At 42.6% G+C, this 21,713-nt stretch overlaps 1 protein-coding gene across 1 annotated transcript in view; it reads right to left on the reverse strand.

Annotated features, from left to right (window-relative positions):
* Positions 1–21,713, reverse strand: part of EDARADD (EDAR associated via death domain) — a 107,817-nt gene that overhangs the window by 13,127 nt on the left and 72,977 nt on the right. Inside the window, exon 7 of the mRNA XM_061162980.1 lies at positions 10,354–10,399. Coding sequence (XP_061018963.1) covers positions 10,354–10,399 — 46 coding nt within the window. The remainder of the gene's footprint in view (positions 1–10,353; positions 10,400–21,713) is intronic.

The raw sequence follows: 21,713 nt of genomic DNA on the forward strand, positions 1-21,713 counted from the left end.
GGCCAACCCTGCCGGCTCACCTGGGCTCCAGAACTGGCTACTAGAAAACGTCTCTTGATGTTCAGATGACATGTCCAACTCAAAGGACCCAATACAGTACTTACATTTCTCCTGCTATGCACCCAAAGCCCCTCAAGTCCCTTAATGACATCTGCAACTCCTCAGCATCCTTACAGACTTTTTTTTTTCTATCTAATCAGTTACCAGGGTCCCAAACTCCCCTGGAAGCTCTCCATACCTCTCGTCCATCTTATTTCCCATGGCTTCCTTGAATATAATCTGGGCTCCAGAGAAAAGGGACTACTTACTTCCTGAATAGACAACCTGTATTTTCTTTGCTTCAAAGTTTAATAAAATGAAAAGGAAAAAATATAAGCTCAGTGTAGAACATTAAAAATTATACTTAGTTATGAATTTTGTGTAAACTTGAACATTTAGGGTTTCCCCATAGTTGCATGACTATGAGTAACAATTTGATGCAGACCCTTACATCTAAATTTTTGACCACCTCTTTAATGATCTCACCAGTAACTCTTAGGCTGAAAAATATGACCATTTTAAGGCTATCAGTGTCTATATCCTAAATTGCTTTCCAGAAGTAAATGCTGTATCAATTCACACTCTGTAAACTCCGAGAATAGTGACGGTGCATATCTCAGTTGACCTTTGTTAGCATCAAGTAACACTTTTATTAAAAAAGATCTTTGTCAATTGCATAGGTGGAAAATAAAGATTTCCTGCAGGACTTTTCTGATGTTTTCTCTCTGATCAGTTCTCTCTCTTCTTTCTCTCTCCCTCTCACTGAACTTCCTCTCACTGAACTTCCCCTCAGCTACTAAACTTATCTATCCTATGAAACCCACCTCAGAAACACCCCTTTATTAAATCCCCTGGCTCTGCCTGCAATGCCGTCTCATCCATAGTCTCTTCATTGTGTTTGCATCTCCTGACTTTGCCTTGCAGTGAGATATTCCATATGGTCTTTGTTGTTGCTCCTTCAGGGCCCTGAGAAAAGATCCATATCCTTCTACAATGTGTTACACATCTTAGAGTTCTAGATTGTTGAATTACATTTCTGTGTAATATAGTAAGAGTTATTCTTCTGCTCCATTAATAATGGTGTATCTGGAAGTGAGACTTTAGCTCCATGATGGGATAGAAATTTATTTATAAAGAGTTTTCTAACATTGAAGGTGGTTTTTGAAGTACAAGGGGGAAAACTGTGCAATTTTCTTTGCCCTTATTTAAAAGTAGAGTCAAAATCCAGGGAACTCAAATTGGGGCTCTGTAACAACCTAGAGAGGTGGGATGGGGTGGGAAGCGGGAGGGAGGTTCAATGGGGAAACATATGTACACCTACGGCTGATTCATGTTGATGTGAGGCAGAAACCAACATAATATTGTAAAGCAATTATCCTTCAATTAAAAATAAATTTTTAAAAAAGGTGGGAATACGGGAAAAAAGTAATACTTTGTCAAGTAGAAAAGAAAGCAGTTTACCAAAGGGTACGTATAATTCCATTTTTGTAAAAACAAAATAATACAGTCATTTTTATCCACATAAAGCTTATATTATACACACATTCATGGGCATAGGAAAAATCTTGAAGTATGCATAAAAACATTAACAATGGGTGTTCCTAATTTTCTATAGTTACTATGTTTATTTAGACACTTAAAATATATTTTTTAAATGTCACAAAAAAATAAACGATTTATATCTCTAAGTCCAGAATGAAATGTATTGCTTTCTGAAGGTCTGCTCTGTATTACCTCCGTAAGACTCAGGGTTTTAGCCATGTTTTCTCCTTTAGTGTCAAGAAGAATGAAAATTGTTATGGTTTCTGTGAAGCTCCTCTAAGCCTTCTAGTGTACGAGAAGCTTCTGTTTCTTTGAACACCACCACCATCCATTTATCAGTTTGTTTTAAAATGTGTGATGTGTCAAAAATCTATTGTTTCCTTTTTTATTTTCAATGACACACATGCTAAGCCATTTACCCAACTGGAATCTACATAAACTGCCAACAATCATGAAGTTAAAGTTGCCTTTCGAATCATAAACTATAATTAGTTCTCTGAGGACTTAAGCAGACAAACTTTTTTCCCTATGAAATACATTTGTCCTGCCCTGCTGTAAACACCTATCATGTATTCATGTGCATGCAAGGAAAGAATGGCTGATGCTTTGGGGTAAGAAAAGTCATGGGAAGAGAAACACTTAGAACCAAAGAAGTTTTTCTCAGAAATGGGGGAAGAAATGGAATTATTATTGGGTGCTACTCAGTGGCAAGCTCAGGATATCTGTACAGGAGAAACTCAAAAACTGTTTACTAAATGAATGAATGAGAATTGTTATTTCTCCTCTGGAGACAAGGTAGGTTTCTTATTACTGTGTGATGCATTTTAGGACATGAAGAGAGAATTACTAGCAAAGGAAAGAGAATTTACTGGTGTCTGTTGGCTGTTAGAAAAATACAAAAGACAGATTGATTCTAGATTTGGGGGAAGGAAAGGAGAGTGTTATTGAGGAGAGAGAAGTCAGTTATGTATAAAAATTCTCTTGGATTCTCTAACAAGTAGGGTCCTTGCTTGTCATATTTTGACACTCGACTTTGCATATTTTCCACGGATGCAAAACAAGAACAGGTTGCACCATTAGTTCATAATAACTTCTTAGAGGCCAAAACCCTGGAAGAACTTGCCTTCTGTAGGTTTAGTCTGAGTCCTGGCTTGAACTAAGGAAGAGTTTATCAGTGGAGGAAGGGCCAAATTTCTCAGTGGTTTTTATCATCACAGTAACTGTCATTTATTAAATGCTTAATATATAACCGGCCCTGCACTGTGCCCTTTTACATCAGGAGTCCCAAATTCTGGGATCTAATGCCTGATGATCTGAGGGGGAGCTGATGGAATAATAATAGAAATAAAGTGCACAATAAATGTAATGCACTTGAATCATCCTGATACCATCGCCCAACTCCCACCCTCAGATGGTGGAAAAACTCTTTCACAAAACCAGTCCCTGGTGCCAAAAACACTGGGGACTGCTGCTCCACACGCATAGTCCCGAATCAGCTGCATCAGATGGGGCTCATCAAACTGGTGCCCCAGCTTCCCAGGGCTTGACTGCTCAAGGCATTTAACATCCCTGGACTTCAGATTCCTCATCTATCAAATGGAGATGATAATGTAATAATTCCTACATCTCATGAATTAAATGAGATAAATGATGTGAAAGCATTTTTGTCAAGTCTTATGTAAATGTTATTTAAGGTTTTTAGGTTTTACAATTTTTTTTTTTAAGTAGAATGGGGGGAAAAAAAGAGTGTGTCAATGTGTCATCTGGCCTCTGCTGACACCTCCCAGCTCATTCCCTTTTCAAGTGCTCTTTACTGCCCACACTTGTCTCTAGAACATATACTCAACCCTGCCTCAGGACCTTGGCACCAGCTGGGTCTTCCCTCTGAAGTCCTCCTTCCTCAGATCTCCACATGGCTGGCTCCTTTGCATTGTTTAGATTTTGGTGCACCTTCTTAGCTAACACAGCATCCTTTCCTTGCAGGCAAACCCCACTGTACACTCATTTATTTTCCTCAAGGCACCTACCACCATATGTAATTATTTGTGTTTATTGTCTGTCACTCCCAACTAGTATATAAGGTCCAAGAGGAAAGGGCCTTAGATGTCTAACGTCTCCACTTCATTCCAGGCACATAGTAGGCACTCAATAATGTCTGTTGAGTAAATCTATTTAATGAAGAACATGACACAGAGAAATAATCAAATCAGGAACTTCTGAGCAGCATATGAAGTGTTACCTAGAAAGTCTCAGACAAACGGAAAGGTTTCTCACGCTGAGTATATACAAGGCAGAAGAAGGACGACTGGTTGCTATGGAGAAGAAGTACACCATGTACCACAGGGGTACCCACATGAGCTTTAGAAGCATGCTGACCAACTGTTAATACAAGCTGACATCGTGCAGGTATGCAGCGTGGACAGGTTACTCAGCTTGCTAAGGCCATGTCCTCCCTCTCTGAACAACTGAGAGGACTGAATTTCATAAAGTTGTGGAGAGGATTAAATGAGACCATCCCTTAAAGCCTTATCCTAGTGCATGGTAGTTGGAAAAGGCAATGGCACCCCACTCCAGCACTCCTGCCTGGAAGATCCCATGGACGGAGGAGCCTGGTAGGCTGCAGTCCATGGGGTCATGAAGAGTCAGACACAATTGAGCAACTTCACTTTCACTTTTCACTTGCACGCATTGGAGAAGGAAATGGCAGCCCACCCCAGTGTTCTTGCCTGGAGAATCCCAGGGACGGGGGAGCCTGGTGGGCTGCCGTCTACGGGGTCGCGCAGAGTCGGACACGGCTGAAGCGACTCAGCAGCAGCAGTGCATGGTAAGTGTGCAACAAAGAATTAGTAGCTGTGGGTAGGGAACCATAACAGCAGGAGTTCTCAGGACTTTCCTGGTGATTCAGTGGTTAAGATTCTGAGTTTTCAATGCAGGGGTGGGGGGGTTTGATCTCTGGTTGGAGAACTAAGATCCCATGCATGAATGAATAAATAAAGCAGTAGTTCTCAAACCTTGGCTAAAAATGGAACTCTCGACCCCCTCCCAACCCCACTCTCCCCTGGGGATATTACAAAATCCTGATGTCTGGTTCCAATACCAAGACCCTTATTTAACTGGTCTGGGGTATAGGCAGGACACGGGAAGTTTTCCAAGCTCTCTTGGAAATTCTCGTGTGCAGCAGGGTTGAAAACCATTGCCTTAAACCATATCTACGGAAGAAGTTATCAATCAGATGGGCCAGCAAAAGTAGGTGTTGGAATGCCAGCTACTTCTCTTTGAAGAATACAGCGTGTGCTTGGTGATTGGGAATTTGTGGATAATATTTCTGCACACTCACAAGCAGAAGAATGGATTTTCCTAGGGGGCTTTTTTCCCTTCTTCCACTATTCTTCATTGCACACACTTTTCACATCGTACCTTAAAGAAGACTTCAGAAATCAAGCGTGCCTATTGACAAGGTATGTCCATGTCATTTCAAACAAAGTAAGAAACAGTTCACATCCAAAGATTCAGTGCCTAACTCTCAAGTTGGCAGCTGGCAGATCATAAAATGCCGGTCAATTAACAGTTAATTGTGAACTGGAACAAGATGCAGAGCTCACAAGGGCCCTGATTGGCTGAGCCTGGAAAATGGCTCCAGTCAGGATGCTGGCAGTGGATCACAGATTGACTTAATGTGTCTCCCTGCAGGGGAGGTGCCGTTTTATCTTGTACACCCTGGCTTTTCGAGAGCTATTACCACACGGGCATTTCCCTCCACAGTGCTCAGCGCCACTGCGGGCTCTCAAATCATTTATAATAATGTTCCCCATGATAACCAGGTCTTCAGTTGGCGCAAACAATTAAATAGAAAACATTTTATATTGGCAGGTTCGCAAATAGCAAAACATATTCTATTCTAAAATAACTAAAATAACTCCTAGGTGTCTATAAATTATGAGATTTGGAAAATACCACCAAGTGTCAAAGTACTGTCAAATACTTCCACGGTTATGTTTGTTAATGGTGTAAATTCATTCCTTTTTCTGCGTGTGGTTTCTAACACGGCTGGAAATAAATATATTTAAAATGCCAATTTATGGCTTTGAGCGATCACTGGGGTGCTTGCATACCACATGACTCATCAGAGGTAGTTATTTGCTCTGAGCTCGAAAATGGTGAAGAATTATTTTTATCTACTAAGAAACTGACCCCAGGGCTTTTGGTGGGTGTTTGATCTCTTAACCAAAGGGAAAAACAATATGATTTCATTTTCCCTTTCTGAAACACCCTTTTAAGAAGACATCAAGTTGGCGGCAGCACTAGGAAATCTAACTGACAAATTGGATGGATCTTGGGCAAGTAAATCACACTGGGCCACTCTGTCATCACACAAAACTGAGGCATAGAAGGTATGTTTAAAAACAAAACAAGACACACATGTAAGAAAGGACCCAGGTTAAAATTCAGCAGAGGATTTTATGTGAGCTTGCATTCTGAAATTACGTGACCCAACGTATTTACGAAGTGTCAGTTTATAGACCTCAGTTGGAAAAAAAAAAGAAAATCTTTTTGCACGTTCAGTTCTACAGGTAAATTAGGTTTGGAAGAGGCAAGTGCCGAATTATGCAAGGTGGTCAGAAAGTCAAGTCTTGAAAAGCTGGCAATTGTGAAGAGGGAGGGAGGAAGTCATGGTCCAAGTGATAAACAGTACCACCAGAGGGGAGAACAAGAATAGGTTATTATTTAGTTTTTTAAATTATTTATTTAATTTCTGTAATTTATAAAATTGACATATCCTATTTACATCATCCTCCCCTTGTGGCATGTGGGATCTCAGTTCTCTAACCAGGAATCGAACCTGTGCCCCCTGCATTAGGAGTGCAGAGTCTTAACCACTAGATTGCTAGGTAAGTCCCTAGAAAAGGTTTTTAACTTTCCAATTTGTGAGGAGTTTTTTTGTTTGTCTGTTTTTTATAACTGAGTCTTACTCTTTTAATGCCCAAATGTTTTCATTTTGAAAAACTGCATGAAAACATAGTAAAACTTTTATGACTCCTGGGGGCTGGTTTCTGTATTCAATGGCTCCACAAGGGGGCTTTGATTTTCTGGTAGTAGCTGATTCTGAATTGTATTCTTATTCTCGCCTTGATTATCAACTGTCAGCTGTCATTTCTCACTCTGGTTGAATCCCTCCTTTTATCTTAGAGCCCTCCATCCTCTGCAGATTGCTTACTTTAACTAGATATAAACTGGATGCAGATAACTAGGGTTTTCAGGTTTTAAGAATTAAATAAAAGCCAGGGTCTGAGTTAAGTAAGGCTAGACCAAGGGCCTGATTAGGGGAGAATAGCAAGCCTCTGCAAAAAGTGTTTCAGTGGCTCAAAGACTGACTCGGGGGAGGGATGGACTTTGGCTTTGTTCCAGCCTGAGACTCTGAGCTGGAAGTCTGACCTTCACCCCCGGGTATGACACTGAAGCACCTGAAACGTGCGCTACACAGGCGATAGGTCTGGCCCGAGGGGAGACAGCATGGTGTGGTGCTGGTGGTGGTGGGGTGGCGGTCAGGCCAGGCCTGGGGCTTGAATCCCACTCGGGGCCTGTGCGATGGAGCACCAGTCATGTGACCCAGTGCTCCTTCTGTTGCATCCACCTGGTGAATAACTGAACCCACAGAGTTGTCATTAACACTTTTTTCTAAGGGCATCACTAAAAAGAGCAGACTCATTGAAAAAGGGCAGACTCATTGGAAAAGACCTTAATGCTGGAAAAGATTGAGGGCAAGAGCAGAAGCGTCAACAGAGGATGAGACGGTTGGATGGCATCACGGACTCAATGGACATGAGTTTGAGCAAACTCCGGGAGATGGTGAAGGACAGGGAAGCCTGGCTGCTGAAGTCCATGGGGTTGCAAAGAGTCAGACACAAATTAGCGACTGAACAACAACAAAAGTACTTGAAGGAGGCCTGGTTCATGGCAAATGCTAAATTTGTGCAAGTACAACAGTAAGTAAACCTTACTTAGGTGGCTGCTGTCACTCAAAGGGTAAGGCAGGACTTACCTAGTAGTCCAGTGGCTAAGACCCAATGCTGGGGTCCTGGGTTGAAGCAAGGAACTAGATCCCGTATGCCACAACAAAGAGTTTGCATGCCACAACTAAGTATCCCTGTGTGCTGCAACTAAGACCTAGTGGGGCCAAATAAATAGATATGTAGAAAAAAACAAAAAACAAAAAAGAGGAAATAATGGGGATCCGCTTTTGCCTCATCTTCCAAAATCAATGCCCTGAAGTCAATGTCTCTCATTTGCTTGTTTATGAAAAAAAAAAAAAACAACAACCCACCCAACCAAACACCTGAACATTCCTCTGGGCAAAGCATCATGCTGGGTGGCAAAGATGTTGACTTCTGCAGCATGGGTTCTGTTCTAGGTAATGCTACCTGCGATCACTGTGAAAAGTTTGTTCTCTCTAAAATCTTTCATTTCATTTTGACACGGGTAAAGATATTTAGAGACAAACCGAAATTTGATTAATCTAGTACTGACCTGATCTCATAAGAGTCTTGGAAGGGTTGATAGATATTACTAACCAACTTACTTGATTCATTCTCATTTTAGGTGACGTTTCACATTGGTAGGCAGGATGTTAGTCTTTAAAAAGTTTAACTATAGATTTTTTTTTAATTAGAAAAGAAATATGTGCTTGTCACAGAAAATCTAAAAACTCAGATGAGCATAGGGAAAAAAATTTCACATTCTCACCACTCAGGCTCATCACAGTTCACCTTTTAGGTTATTTTACTACTCATTATATGTATTTGCCTACACCAGGTCATTGGTTATATATATATTTGAATATACCCATTAAAGTTTTGGGGGTAGGTTTTTCTGATACCCACTCATGCTAGAAATTTTTTAAATACAGGGGAGTGAAAAGGAAATTAAAACTGCCTCTGCTTGTATGATAAGATACTTTCTGTTCCTCCACCTCATTCAGCAAGGTGCTTCTAATATGAGCCTGTGTCCACTGGAGCATTTGTGGAAGAGGATAATTATTAGCCATGGCCTTAGCCTCCAGCAGGGGCGGACTGTGGTCCAAGGAAAACGAGTTCCATGGGTTCCTGGTTGGGACCCCAGATGTTGGGCCTGTCCCATAAAAGCTGGTGGGTAGGTGCCACTGGACGTTCTCTGGCCTGATTTCTCCCTGATTTCTCTAATCACAGCAGGACAGTGGCTGAGCAGGATAGTGATTGAACTGGAACCAGCATCCCAACTTCTGTCTTTCAGAACTGTACCTTTGCCACTTGGCCTCCTCAGAAAGCCTGGCACACAGTGGGTCTTTAAGAAATGAAAATCAGTTGAATGAAAAAACAAACAAAAAAACACCTGGAATCTCACCACCCAGAGATAAAACTGCTCCTAACATCATGTATCAAAAGTTGATTATGCATCGCAAGTTCTGATTTTCAGCATGGTTACCTGGGCACAGCCTGGGATTGATGATAGAATATCCTAAGACCTTTATGAGTACCCCCATCCTTCTTTAAAAAAGAAATGAACAAACCCCTGATGATTTGGGTCATTCAATATGTGTTTTAAAAGATATTTTCAAATGTTGGTGAGGTTTTTTTCCCCCTAATTATTATTTTGGTAGCTTATTTTAATGCTCACTCCATATTTTCCCCATGATTAATTAATGAGAAATCTAAGTATTGCCTAACTTTTTTTTTGTTTTTTCATTTTTTTGGCCATGCCACATGGCACATGGGGATCTTAGTTCTCTGACCAGGGATCAAACCAGCAACCCTGCACGAGAAGTGTGAAGTGCCAACCCCTGGACCACCAAGGAAGGTCCTGAATATTGCCAAAGTTTCTGTCTTACAATGAAGAAACGAAAAAAGGCGGTGGGGGACGAGGCAGTGGAGACAAATTAAATGTTTCTTGTACATGAATACATATATGCAGAATCTAGAAAAATGGTATAGATGATCTTATTTGCAAAGCAGAAATGGAGACACAGACACAGAGAACACATGTATGGACATCAAGGAGGGAAAGGGGAGAGGTGGGAGGAATTGGGAGATTGGGGTTGACTTATATACATTATTGATACTACATATAAAATAGATAACTAATGAGAACCTATTGTATAGCTCAGGGAACTCTACTTAGTATTCTGGGGTGACCTAAATGGTAAGGAAATGTAAAAATGAAGAGATATATGTACATGTATAATTGGTTCACTTTGCTGTACAGTAGAAACTAATATAACATTGTAAAGCAACTACACTCCAATAAAAATTAATTTAAAAGTGTTTTTTGGTGAAGCACATTAGAAGCAGAAAACGGTGGGGACCAGCACATAGCCTGGCTCCCTAAGGCGTGGAGATGGAAGGGAGGCAGTGGGTGGCTGAGCGGCCTCCCTACCCTGACTGGGTTTGCCTACATCCCATCATTTGCTTCCTCCTGGCAAAGTTCTCTGCCAACACTGTGGCTCCTGGAACTTGGAGGGAGGGTCAGTTCTGACCCTCATCTGATCCTAAAGCCATCCACTCAAGAACCCTGCTGTGCCCTGCACAAGAAAGGAGGGTTAACACGAGAAAATACTCCTTGTAGGCTTTTGTGAAATCCTGCAAGATTTCTTTGCAGTTCACCATGGCATGTGGTTGGAAAGTTTCTCTAGTCAGTAATACAGATTTTGAAAGTTAATGATAAACACCTTCTCAAATGATCTTGAATTTAGCCATGCTAGCTAGCACTGATGCCCAGATACCTTTAAAGTCAATCATTTACCTGAAAGGGGGTCTCCAGTACTGTCTCGAAAGCCATTTTCTTCTCCCTTAAAAAACAAAAATGCAATCTTCATTAAAACCATACCCATATGTGATTAGAGATGTTATCAATTTTCCAATTTAGTTAAATTTCCACCAGAACCTGGGAGGGGGGTATGGATCTTAAGAATGGTACTTTACTGAGTAATAAGTCAGACAGAGAAATACAAATATCATATGATATTGCTTGTATGTGGCATTAAAAAAATGGTACAAATGAACTTATTTACAAAACAGAAATAGAGTCAGAGACATAGAAAACAAACTTACAGTTACTGGGGGGAAAAGAGAGAAGGGATAAATCAGGAGATTGGAATTGACATGTTTACACTACTAAATATAAAATGGATAACTGATAAGGACCTATTGTATAGCACAGGGAACGCTACTTAATACTCGGTAATGATGTATATGGGAAAACAATTTTTAAAAGAGTGGATATGTGTATATGTGTAACAGTTCACTTTGCTGTACATATGTTAGTAGAAACTAACATAACTATCCTCCAATTAAATCAACTATCCTCCAATTAAAAAAAAATATATGGGTAGTGAATGATGTGTCTCTCCCTAGAATATAAACGCCCAGAGAGCAGGAACCCTTGTCTATTTCTTCTCCGTGCTAGGCCCTCAGTGGTCAGAACAATGCCAAGCACACAGCAGACACTCAACAAATGTTCGTTAAATTACTGTCATTTTTTTAAAGTATAAATGCATACAAGATGCCGTTTCTTTCTTTTTAATCTTACATTATGGACTATTTCCCGTGTTTTATTCTCTATCTGCTTTTTGTCGGGCTTGTTGTCTGTCAGTCCAAGTTATAATTCTTGCCTGTATCTGTTATACTTTGTGTTGTTGTTGTTCAGTTGCTAAGTCACAGAAGCAAAGAAAAACTGTTAAAAACAGTGACTAATTCCCTAGAGAAGCAATGAGTTTCTGCCCGCCTAGTTGAGGTTCTATTTTTACCAAGGCCGTGCTGCCTGGAGGGAGTTACCTGATCTCCTTGCAGGGTGTATGTGGCTGTTTTCGGTGGAGTCAGCAGAGGAGAATGACCCCAGTATATATCTGTTCATGCTAACTCTATGTTATTTTTTAAATTTTTATGTATTTATTTTGGCTGTGCTATGCGGCATGTGGGATCTTAGTTCCCTGATCAGGGATCGAACCTGCATCCCCTGCAGTGGAAGTGCAGAGTCTTAACTACTGAACCCCCAGGGAAAGCCCACATTAACTCTATCTACCTACAACTAAATCTCCCTCAGCAGCTAACGGTCCCCCTTCCATCCACAGTGCTGCAGAAGAAGCACTAAGAGTTGGCCCAAGGCCCCGGGTGTGAGTCCACCTACATTCACAACCACAGGCACGTCACTCACCTGGAGAAAGAGCCCTGGCCTCTGATTTCTCATTTGCATACTGAGGGGGCTGATAGATGACCTTATCCCTAAGAGGCTCTACACTCTCAGGTCTCTGAGAGTTTCACTTAAAGATGAGCTAGCTCCTTAGTGTCAAACATTTTAAACAGTCTTTTTCTCTTAATCCCCTAAGAAGCCTTTCTCCTTGCTCTTGAGTTCATAAATTCCCATGTTTCAGGGTTTCCATAGTGGTTGAGCAGTTAAGACTCCTAGCTTCCACTGCAAGGGTCATGGGTTCAATCCCTGGTCTGGGAACTAAGATCCCAAATGCCACAGGGTGTGGCCACAAACAAATTTTATCCAAAAATAAATGTCCATGTTTCTGCAGAATACAGACGGTGGTCTAATTACAAGCCTAATTTTTTTCTTTTGAACAAGAAGCATCCCTGTGTCTTATCAGCTAGATTTTGTACCCTAACTCATCTATTTCTTGCTTTTGTTTGAATCCTGTTCCTTCTCACTGTCCTCACTAGAACAAAAAGCAACCTGTTCACCATACTGTATATACAGTTTATAAGAGTTATGGGCAGTCTCTAAAAGAATAGAAATTCCTCTCTCTACAACTTTTTATTTCTGCAAGACAAAACCCATGAGCTCCACAACATTAAGGCCACTATTCGCTGTTCACCGGGTCGTGTGGGGACCTGCCTTTTCCCATCTGTGAGCTCCAGCAGGACTGGGCAGGCTCACCCTCCCACCAGCACAGTCACGGTTATGCTCACTGAATTGGAAACTTTCACGAAGGGAGCAGAAACCGGACCTTCAGGTAGTGTCAAGAGACACAAACATTAGCACTGGACAGATTTTTGTGGTACTGACGAGGTCCCGCTAAAGCATGGGCTGTTCTTTAAGTAAAGATGATGTTACATGGCATAGCTGATTTGACTTCTCATCAAAACGTTACCAAACTCAGTGTCCGGCTAGACTCACCCCACTGATGTAGATGAGGGACAAGAGTTAGAATTACTTGTGACAGTCAATGGGGACACAATTTAGATTTTTGTTCTTTCACCCTGATTAGTATGTTGTGCTACTTTTAAAGATGGGTTCCTAAGAGTGAAGTCAGAAGAGACTTATATTTTGTGGTTTCCAGGGTCTTACTGAAACCTCATTCGGCACCTCTTTTCTGAGTAGCTAGTAGGTACCAGCTCCTGTGGGGGAACCTATCTACAAAGGTAAAGAGACCTGAACCCTGACTGCAACGCTCAGAGGTGCTGGGGAAATAGAGACACAGCAGACCAGCTAAAACATAAGGCAGAAGATGGTGCATTCTGATGGGGAGGAAAAGATCAAGTCAGAGGGGGGAGGTTTCTTCCAACCAAAACACATTCTGATTCTTCAAATCAGAGATGTCTGAGATGAGCCTTTTAGAAGGCCTGGAGAGTGGGCATCAGGAGGAAAGGGCATTGAGCTAGAGGCCCATGGGAGCGCAAAAGGAAGTGAAAACACACGGGGCCCCTGCAGGGCATTTTGTCTGAAGCAAAGGCATTGGGGGGGTGATGGAGGGAGATGAGACGGGAAGATGGGCTGAGGTCTGAGACCTGGTTTCAGGCAATGGGAGTCACAAAGAGGCAATCATCAGAACCTGGGAATCCTTGGAGCTGTCGAGGATCAGAGTGGGAACACCTACCCAACTGTAGGAGGCAGGGACACACGGGTAGCCAGGAGATCTGATGAGGGGAAGCATGACTGGCTCAAAGGCAAGGATTAGGAAGTCTCCACACCACTGCTTTGGGAGAGGAAGGGATAAAGCTAGAGCCATGGCAAGGATACGGCCAGCGGGGGGGCGGGTGAGCGGAAGTGAGACGAAGAGCGAGTCCAGAAGATATGATGGATGAGACCACAAGAGCTTGGGGGCAACTGAAGACAGTGCTGGTCCTCGGGAGAGGCTGGGCCAGGAGACTAAGACACGGATGCTGGAAGAAAAGTCAGGCAGTGGAGGGCACGTGGTGAAGTCTCAACTTTGAGGAGCACCCAGTAGCAAGGGAGGGAATGAGAAAGGAGGGAAGTCAGAGGGGAGGAAAGAAAAGGTCCAGCGCCACATGAAGACATGGTCTGGCAAGGAGAGGAGCAGGTTCTGAGAGCAGCTCTAGCAGCTTCTGCCAGGCGGGCAGTGACGATGTGGGGAATCCTCTCCGCCACCCCTCCTTGCTGCTTCACTTTCTCTGGCCTTTAAGGCCTCAGCTTAGGCATCACCAACTCTAGGAAGCTGTCCAAGCTCACAATCAGGGTGATGTGCCCTGGGTACTCCTAGAGCCTTCTGAACCTGAATGACCTTGGTGACACACAGGGTCAGTACCAATAATCCTCAGGGGAGAGCCTGGTGGTGGGAACCTAAGCAAAGTGCAGCTCTGGGGACAGGAGTCCAGGGCCGAGGAGCTGTGACTCGGGCACGGAGGCCAGCCCTGCAGCATCCTGGGGGTGCTGAATCCAGGTCGGAGGGTATGAGTGCAGTTGAGCACTCGCTGCTCCATTAAAGCTGATCCGGGAACAGAGGACAGAGTTGCGGGTCAGAGCAGCAGTGGGCCTAGCTGTAAGCAACAAAGAATGGCAGGGGACATGAAACAAGGGCTTAATCCTCTCTGTTTCATGTCTGTCCCTTCCCTCCAAGGGATCCTACCCCTGGGTCTTTTCTGAGCCAACTCCTGAAACCAGTTCTTCCATTCTGCTCCTTCCTACCTTCCGAACTTCTCGATGGCTGACTTCTGCCGAGTGCATACTATGTCCCAGGCAGATGACACTTTTTTTGGGGGGGGGGGGGCGGGCATGAGGCATGCGGGACTGTAGTTCCCTGACCAGGGATCGAACTCATGCCGCCTGCATTCAGAGTGTGGAGTCTTAACCACTGGACCGCCAGGGAAGTCATCCCCAGGCCGATAATCTTTATTGGGTTAGCTCATTTCCTCCTCCAGATTCTGAGCAGCTGAGAACCACCACACGCAAATGATGAAACACTGCAGATTTCTATTTGGAGGACTTGTTTTAATTCTGAGTGAAGTTCAAGTGCAATGCATTGGTTTTGTGGAAGAGAATAGTTTCTGGATACCATTGGGTCTGTGTGCCAAAGGGAAATGGTCTAGATAAGAAAAAAGGTAGAAATGACCTAAATGTCCATAGAGAGATAACTGGATTAACAAAATGTGGAATATTATTCAGCCTTAAAAAGGAAGGGAATTCTGACATGCTAGAATAAGGATGAACCTTTATTCCATGCTAAGTGAAATAAGCCAGTCACAGGTGGACAATACCATATGATTCCATTTATATGGGTCACCTAGAGGAGTTAAATTCAAAGAGACAGAAAGTAAAATAACGATTACCAGAGGGTGGAGCAAGGGTGAATGGAGAGTTGGTGTTTAACTGGTATAGAGTTTCAGTTTGGGAAGATGAAAAAGCTCTTCAGATGGATGGTGGTGATGGCGGCACAACAGTGTCATTGTACTTAAAGCCTTTGAACCGTACACCTAAAAATGGTCAAGATGGTAAACATCGTATGTGTATTTTACCACTTAAAAATTTTAAAATATCTCCTTAGGAAATCTGAAGGTAACCACAAAACTGAACACCAGTGTTGTATAAATTCAAGCCGGCTAAAGAAAACACCCATTTTGCAAAACCTTTCCATTGTGAATATGTGGAAATTACCTTATATTTGGGCAAATGTATTAACTGCTGCCAAGAATTCTTTGAGTAGAAAGAAAGTTGGCTAGGTGACATCAATTTTGCACTTGGGTGAGTTTATAACCTAGTCGTTGGGTCCCATGTCTGCTTAGGGAGCTGCAGGAATCAGGTGATGAACAAGAGTCTGCCCTGGGGACTTACACGTGGTGACTTCACACCAGGCTCCAAGCAGCAGCAACCGCAGGGCCAAGAAGACACTGCGGGTAAGGAGAGATGAACACACGATCGATGTGCCATCCACACATGGGGATGGACTGATGGGCTGAAGATGCTGACAGATAGATGAAGAAGATATAAACCAGCACCGAGGAGCTAGGTACCGGTTTGCAGGGAAACACGATCTGCTGGCCTCTTTCGTCCATCCTTTTTCCTGTCCTTTTCTTCCTTATTTCCTTCCAGAGCACTGCACAGCATGTGGAATCTTAGTTCCTTGACCAGGGATTGAACCCGAGCCCCCTGCACTGGAAGCACCTGACTATCTTCCAAACTGGGAAGTCCCAGTTTGGTCTATTTTTATGTGTCTATGCTTAGCTCACTAATAAGGAGTCCCATCTTTATGCCTTGGAAAACTGAGGAGACGATAACTGAGTGGGGAAGCACTCAACAGGTTGGTTAATCCAGTTGTAGCCTAAGTCTGAGTGGAAACCACCATAAAGACCAAAGTTGTCAGCAACCTGCACGACAGGCAACGAGCCACAGAAGAAATGCCTCCTTTGAAATAACTAGCTTCTTTGGCAGAACAACCAGTGCTAAAGCTTGATGTCTCTGCTTCATGAAAATATTTTAGTAAATGGCTTTGAAAGTGTGATTTTAAATGCCTGAGTGTGCCAGGGAAACAGGGCTTACATAGCACGGGTTTCAGTTCAGTTCAGTCACTCAGTCGTGTCCGACTCTTTGCGACCCCATGAATCACAGCACACCAGGCCTCCCTGTCCATCACCAACTCCCGGAGTTTACCCAAACCCATGTCCATCAAGTCAGTGATGCCATCCAGCCATCTCATCCTCTGTCGTCCCCTTCTCCTCCTGCCCCCAATCCCTCCCAGCATCAGGGTCTTTTCCAATGAGTCAACTCTTTGCATGAGAGTTGACTCATGCAAAATCCAAATATTGGAGTTTCAGCTTCAGCATCAGTCCTTCCAATGAACACCCAGGACTGATCTCCTTTAGGATGGACTGGTTGGATCTCCTTGCAGTCCAAGGGACATTCAAGAGTCTTCTCCAACACCACAGTTCAAAAGCATCAATTCTTTGGTGCTCAGCTTTCTTTACCGTCCAACTCTCACATCCATACGTAACCAGACTGTTCTCAACTTTCTCCCATCGCTTGCCACTGCAAGCAAGCACCTTTTGGTGCTATGAATTCCCAAGATAGACCTGTGTTCTGCGTAACTCTTCTGAATGCATTTACTGATTATCCACTTATAAACATTAGGACTGGACTATCAGTCTCCTGTTGGGTTTTTCTAAAGCAGTTTATACTCAATTCTTTTCCTGCAAATTAATTACAATTTAATAACTATTTACATTTATTTTTATTTCTTACTGAAGTATAATATACATAGGGAAAACTGGACATATCTATTTCAAAGTATACAAGCACAGTCTGAAGATATTGCAGGTTTAGTTCTAGGCCACCACAATAAAATGAATAACTCAACAAAGTGGTTGTTGTTGTTTAGTCACTAAGTCCTATCTGACTCTTTGCCACCCCATGGACTGTAGCCCACCAAGCTCCTCTATTCATAGGATTTCCCAGGCAAGAATACTGGAGTGGGTTGCCATTTCCTTCTCTAGGGGATCTTCCTGACCCAGGGATCAAAACCATGTCTCCTGCACTGGCAGGTGGACTCTTTACAACTAAAAGCCACCAAGGACACCCCCTCAATAAGGTAAGTCACATGAATTTTTTGGTTTCTCAGTGCATATAAAAGTTATGTCTATACCATTCTGTAGTCTACTAAACATGCAACTGCATTCTGTCTAAAAAACAATCTACATACCTTAATTCAAAAATACTTTATTGCTAGGGAATTCCCTGGTCCAGTGGTTAAGACTCTGCACTTCCAATGCAGGAGGTATGGGTTTGATCCCTGGTTGGGGAACAAGATCCCACATGCCTCATGGTGTGCCAGAATGTTAAAAAAAAAATTTGTAAATACTTTATTGCTAAAAATACTAAACATTATCGGAGCCTTCAGCAAGTCATATTCTTTTTGCACCAGTAGCATCAAAGATCACTGCTCCCAGATCATCATAACACATATAATAAAAATGAAAAAGTTTGAAATGTTGCAAGAATTACAAAACATGACACAGAACCATGAAGTGAGTAAACGCAGTAGGGAAAATGGTGGCAACAGACTTCCTGGACACAGGGTTGCCCCAATTTGTAAAAAATGCAATCTCTGCAAAGGCAAAGAGGCAATAAAGGCAAAGAAAATAAAACGAGGTGCGCCTATATTTTAGAACTGGCTTTTGGAAATGGGTTTCAGTCGATATGTTCATCAAGCACCTACTCAGTGCTGGAAACAAATCCCTGATGCTGCGGGCTACGATCCAGTAATGTGACCAAGACACATACATAAACATCCAGACCACAAGGAAAAACGTGTGAAAACGGTACATGCGGAGTGAGTGCCAAGGGAACACAAAGGTGTGCAGGTGCTCAAGTGAGACCTCCAAGAACAGGGCAGTTTCGCTAAGGATGAAAGAACTAAATCTGGAAGAAAGGCATTTTGAAATGAACGCTACAGTACTTCACTAGGATGAGAGCAAATCTGCGGGTTTGTGTACATTTAGTTCTTTCTTCTCTTCAAGGAGCTCTCTATCAAATGACAAGGAAGACCTGCTACTTGTGGAGGTGAAGTGAAGGTCAAAGACTGCAGCGGCTCTTTCCATGACTTCAAGGCGGGGATACTCAGGTGTAATTTCATACCTCGGCTACGGTTTCAGAGATGAAAGAGGGAGGGGTTTTCCCTTTGTGTGTAAAGCATTAGATGATTATCGTTGAGAAATATCACGAAGTATTTTACAGGAGATTATGGCTTGCATGTGCAAATGCCAGCAGACAACGAAGATATGGATATTGCTGCGAGGCAGGGAGGTTCTGCCTGTATTTCTTTCATTCACAAATCCTGGGTTGGAGGATACAAGGGATGCTAGAGCACAGACCAGTTGAAGGTTCCAGATGAGGAAGTGCATTTGAGAACTCCTCATTTCAGTCTCTGATTTTCCTCTCCTGCATAATTAAGATGTTAGCTGAAGAAAGACTGCTTGGCTTCATATGGAGGGCCAATATATGAAAAGGTTACTGAGCCAAAATACCATCTAAAATGCGTATATGATTTAACCCATCACTTTTCTTTGAAGAAAATACCAAAGACACGAATAACAAGTATTCAAAACTATACTATTTTTCAAAACAGCAACAAGTGATACGAAAATTTTTTTCCCCTAATCTCTCATCCCACTTCCTTCCCCAGATATTATTAGTTACAATCTGGAGTGCCTCCTTCCTCATTCCTTATTGACAGCCACCCTCAAAACCTACCTAGAGATGTTGTTTAGCCCAAAACCATAATAGTCTACAATTTCGTTTATTTAACATTATATTGTGAGTATCTTTTAAGGTCAGTAGTCTCTCCTCTTTTCAATGGCTTAATATTATTACACTGTGTCAAAGTATCAACATTCATCAACCGCCTCCTACCCATGTGCATGTAAGCTAGCAGCAACACTTCTCTGCTTCAAACACACTCTGCAAAGATGTCTCCAGTATCGAGTCCTTACAGGGGGATCACTGGATCAATGAATAACAGATGATGCCAAATAATTTCCTGAAAGTTCTATCAGTTTACACTCTCAGCTGTGTATGAGGGCAGCTTCCACAGCAACCGAGAGTTTAAGTGAAATTTAGCACACTTGTGAAATTTAAAGTCATTTTAGTTCACAGAGCACTGAATGATAATGAGAACAGAAGCCACTAAGTCAACTAGAACAGATAAAGTAAAGAACTAGGGGCTTCCCTGGTGGTTGAGCGGTTAAGATTCCATGCTCCCAATGCAGGGGGCACAAGTTTGATCCCTGGTCAGGGAACTAAGATCCTATGTGCTGCATGGCACGGCCAAAAGATAAAAATAAATAAAAAATAAATTAAGAAAAATAAAGAGTTGTACAATTTTAATGGTTAATAAACTCTATATGCTGCTCTCAGGATAATAACTATGAAGCGCTAGGAAGCAGGCATGTTTGCCCTTCAGCGTGTACCTGTTTTATCACAAATATTTTCTTTTGGTACTGAAGTATAAATAAATCAAAGACACAGACATTAATAGATTCTATCAAATTAGAGTATTATGATTTTTCTTTTAAAATTTCATATCTGGAATATTCACTAGAGACAAAAGGACTCAAGGTTCTGAGATGATGACTGTGGTTGGGTGGCATGAATTTGTGGTGGGAGGAATAGTTCACATAGCATCATTTTCCAGAAATCAGAGTCAGAGAGAGGAGGTGGTCCTGGTTCAGCCAACCTAGGACTGGGTCAGCCAGGTTCCACCCCAAATTAGCAAGAGCATCACCAAAATGCCTGATGAGTTGAGACTGTTGCCAGCTAAGCTGATGGATAGAAGGAGCAAGGGGGAGGAAAAAAGAAAAGAGACCAGGTTGGGTCAGAGATGTGGGAGAGATTATCCTCGGGGACAATGCACCACAGACGCAATGGTTTCCATGGATGGCAGAGCACAGTGAGGAGGCAAGCAGGTCATCATCCAGGATAAATAAATTACTGGTTCAAGAAAGTGCAATCTGTTTGGACTGGGAGAGGGTGAAGCTAAAGGGAGTCCCTCTCATGAGAGTTAAAAACACCAAGTGTAAGGGTCCTCCTGGGTAGTCCAGTGGTTGCAACTCCGTGCTTCTACTGCCAGGGCCCAGGTTCAATGCCTGGTCGGGGAAACAAGACCCTGAAAGCCGAGCAGCACAGCCAAAAATAAAACAAAGGGACTCAAAAAAAAAAAAAAAAAATCCAGATCAATAATGCAAAATTCACAGTGTTTGCCATCCAATAAAGAAGTTAGTAAACAAACAGGGGACTTCTCTGGTGGTCCAGTGCTTAGGACTTCCCTTTCAACACAGGGGGGTGCAGGTTTGATCGCTGGTCCGGGAGTAAGATCTCATATGCCTCCAGGCCAAAAAATCAACACATAAAACAAACAACATTGTAATAAATTCAATAAAGACTTTAAAAATGGTCTACATCAAAAAAAAATCTTTAAAAGAATTTAAAAATTATAGAAAGAAGTAGGAAAATCTGATTAATAACCAGGAGACAATATCTGACAATTAAAAAAAAAAAAAAACCTGAAAAATGCCAAATGTAGGTTCTGGGCAAAGTTCTCTAGTTTTATCTGGTTCCACATCTCTAAACTTCACATCAGGGTGAAGTAAGGAACTCCTGAATATTTTCTAAATGCAGAATGATCTGATTTTTCCCTTAGAGAACAAACAAAAGGACTCGCCAATCGATCAAACAGATCTTGTTGGAGCTTGAAAGGATTGCTGCGTATCAAGGAGGGCAGGTAGGGGCCTGCTGGGCTGATTCACAGCAGACACCATCCACGGCAAGTGCTGGTGGGCCCATTCCCTGTTATTAAAACACATGTAATTGCTTCAGGTTTGCAGATGGTCTGATGGGCTGCTACCTCTGCCAAGGCAATGAGGCTGCTGGGCTGGCAATGGGATTTTGCCAGCCACCTCTCAGCCTAATTTAAAGAAAAGAGCAACCCCTCCATTTACCAATTTTGTTCCCAAAGTTTTTACGCTAGTGGTCTGCCAGACTGACAGCATTGAGAACTGTGGAAAAGCCTAGAATCTCCCCTGGTTTTTGCCAGGAAAGAGGCCCAGCAACAACTGATAACACCAACTGCTACTGATCAGAAATGAGAGGCATAGGGGCGGGGTTGGGAGTGGGAGGAGGGACACTGGATGAGGAAGGCTCCAGGTCCCAACTCTGCCCTTCAGCCACTGGCTCAAGTCCCCTCTGTGAAACAATGTGATTTCTATGCCCCGCTTTAGCTCTAACGATGCCAAGTTGTCAATTTGGGCATCTAAGTCCAAACCCACTATCTAAATGGTCAGGATTAGCAAGGCCAAGCCTTCTCTCTGATTTAGTATCAGGTGGCAAAAGCTCAGGATATAAGGTACAACACAGACGGGACTCCAGCCTCTGTC

This window comes from Dama dama, chromosome 15 (genome assembly GCF_033118175.1).
Source record: "Dama dama isolate Ldn47 chromosome 15, ASM3311817v1, whole genome shotgun sequence".
Lineage (NCBI taxonomy): Eukaryota > Metazoa > Chordata > Mammalia > Artiodactyla > Cervidae > Dama > Dama dama.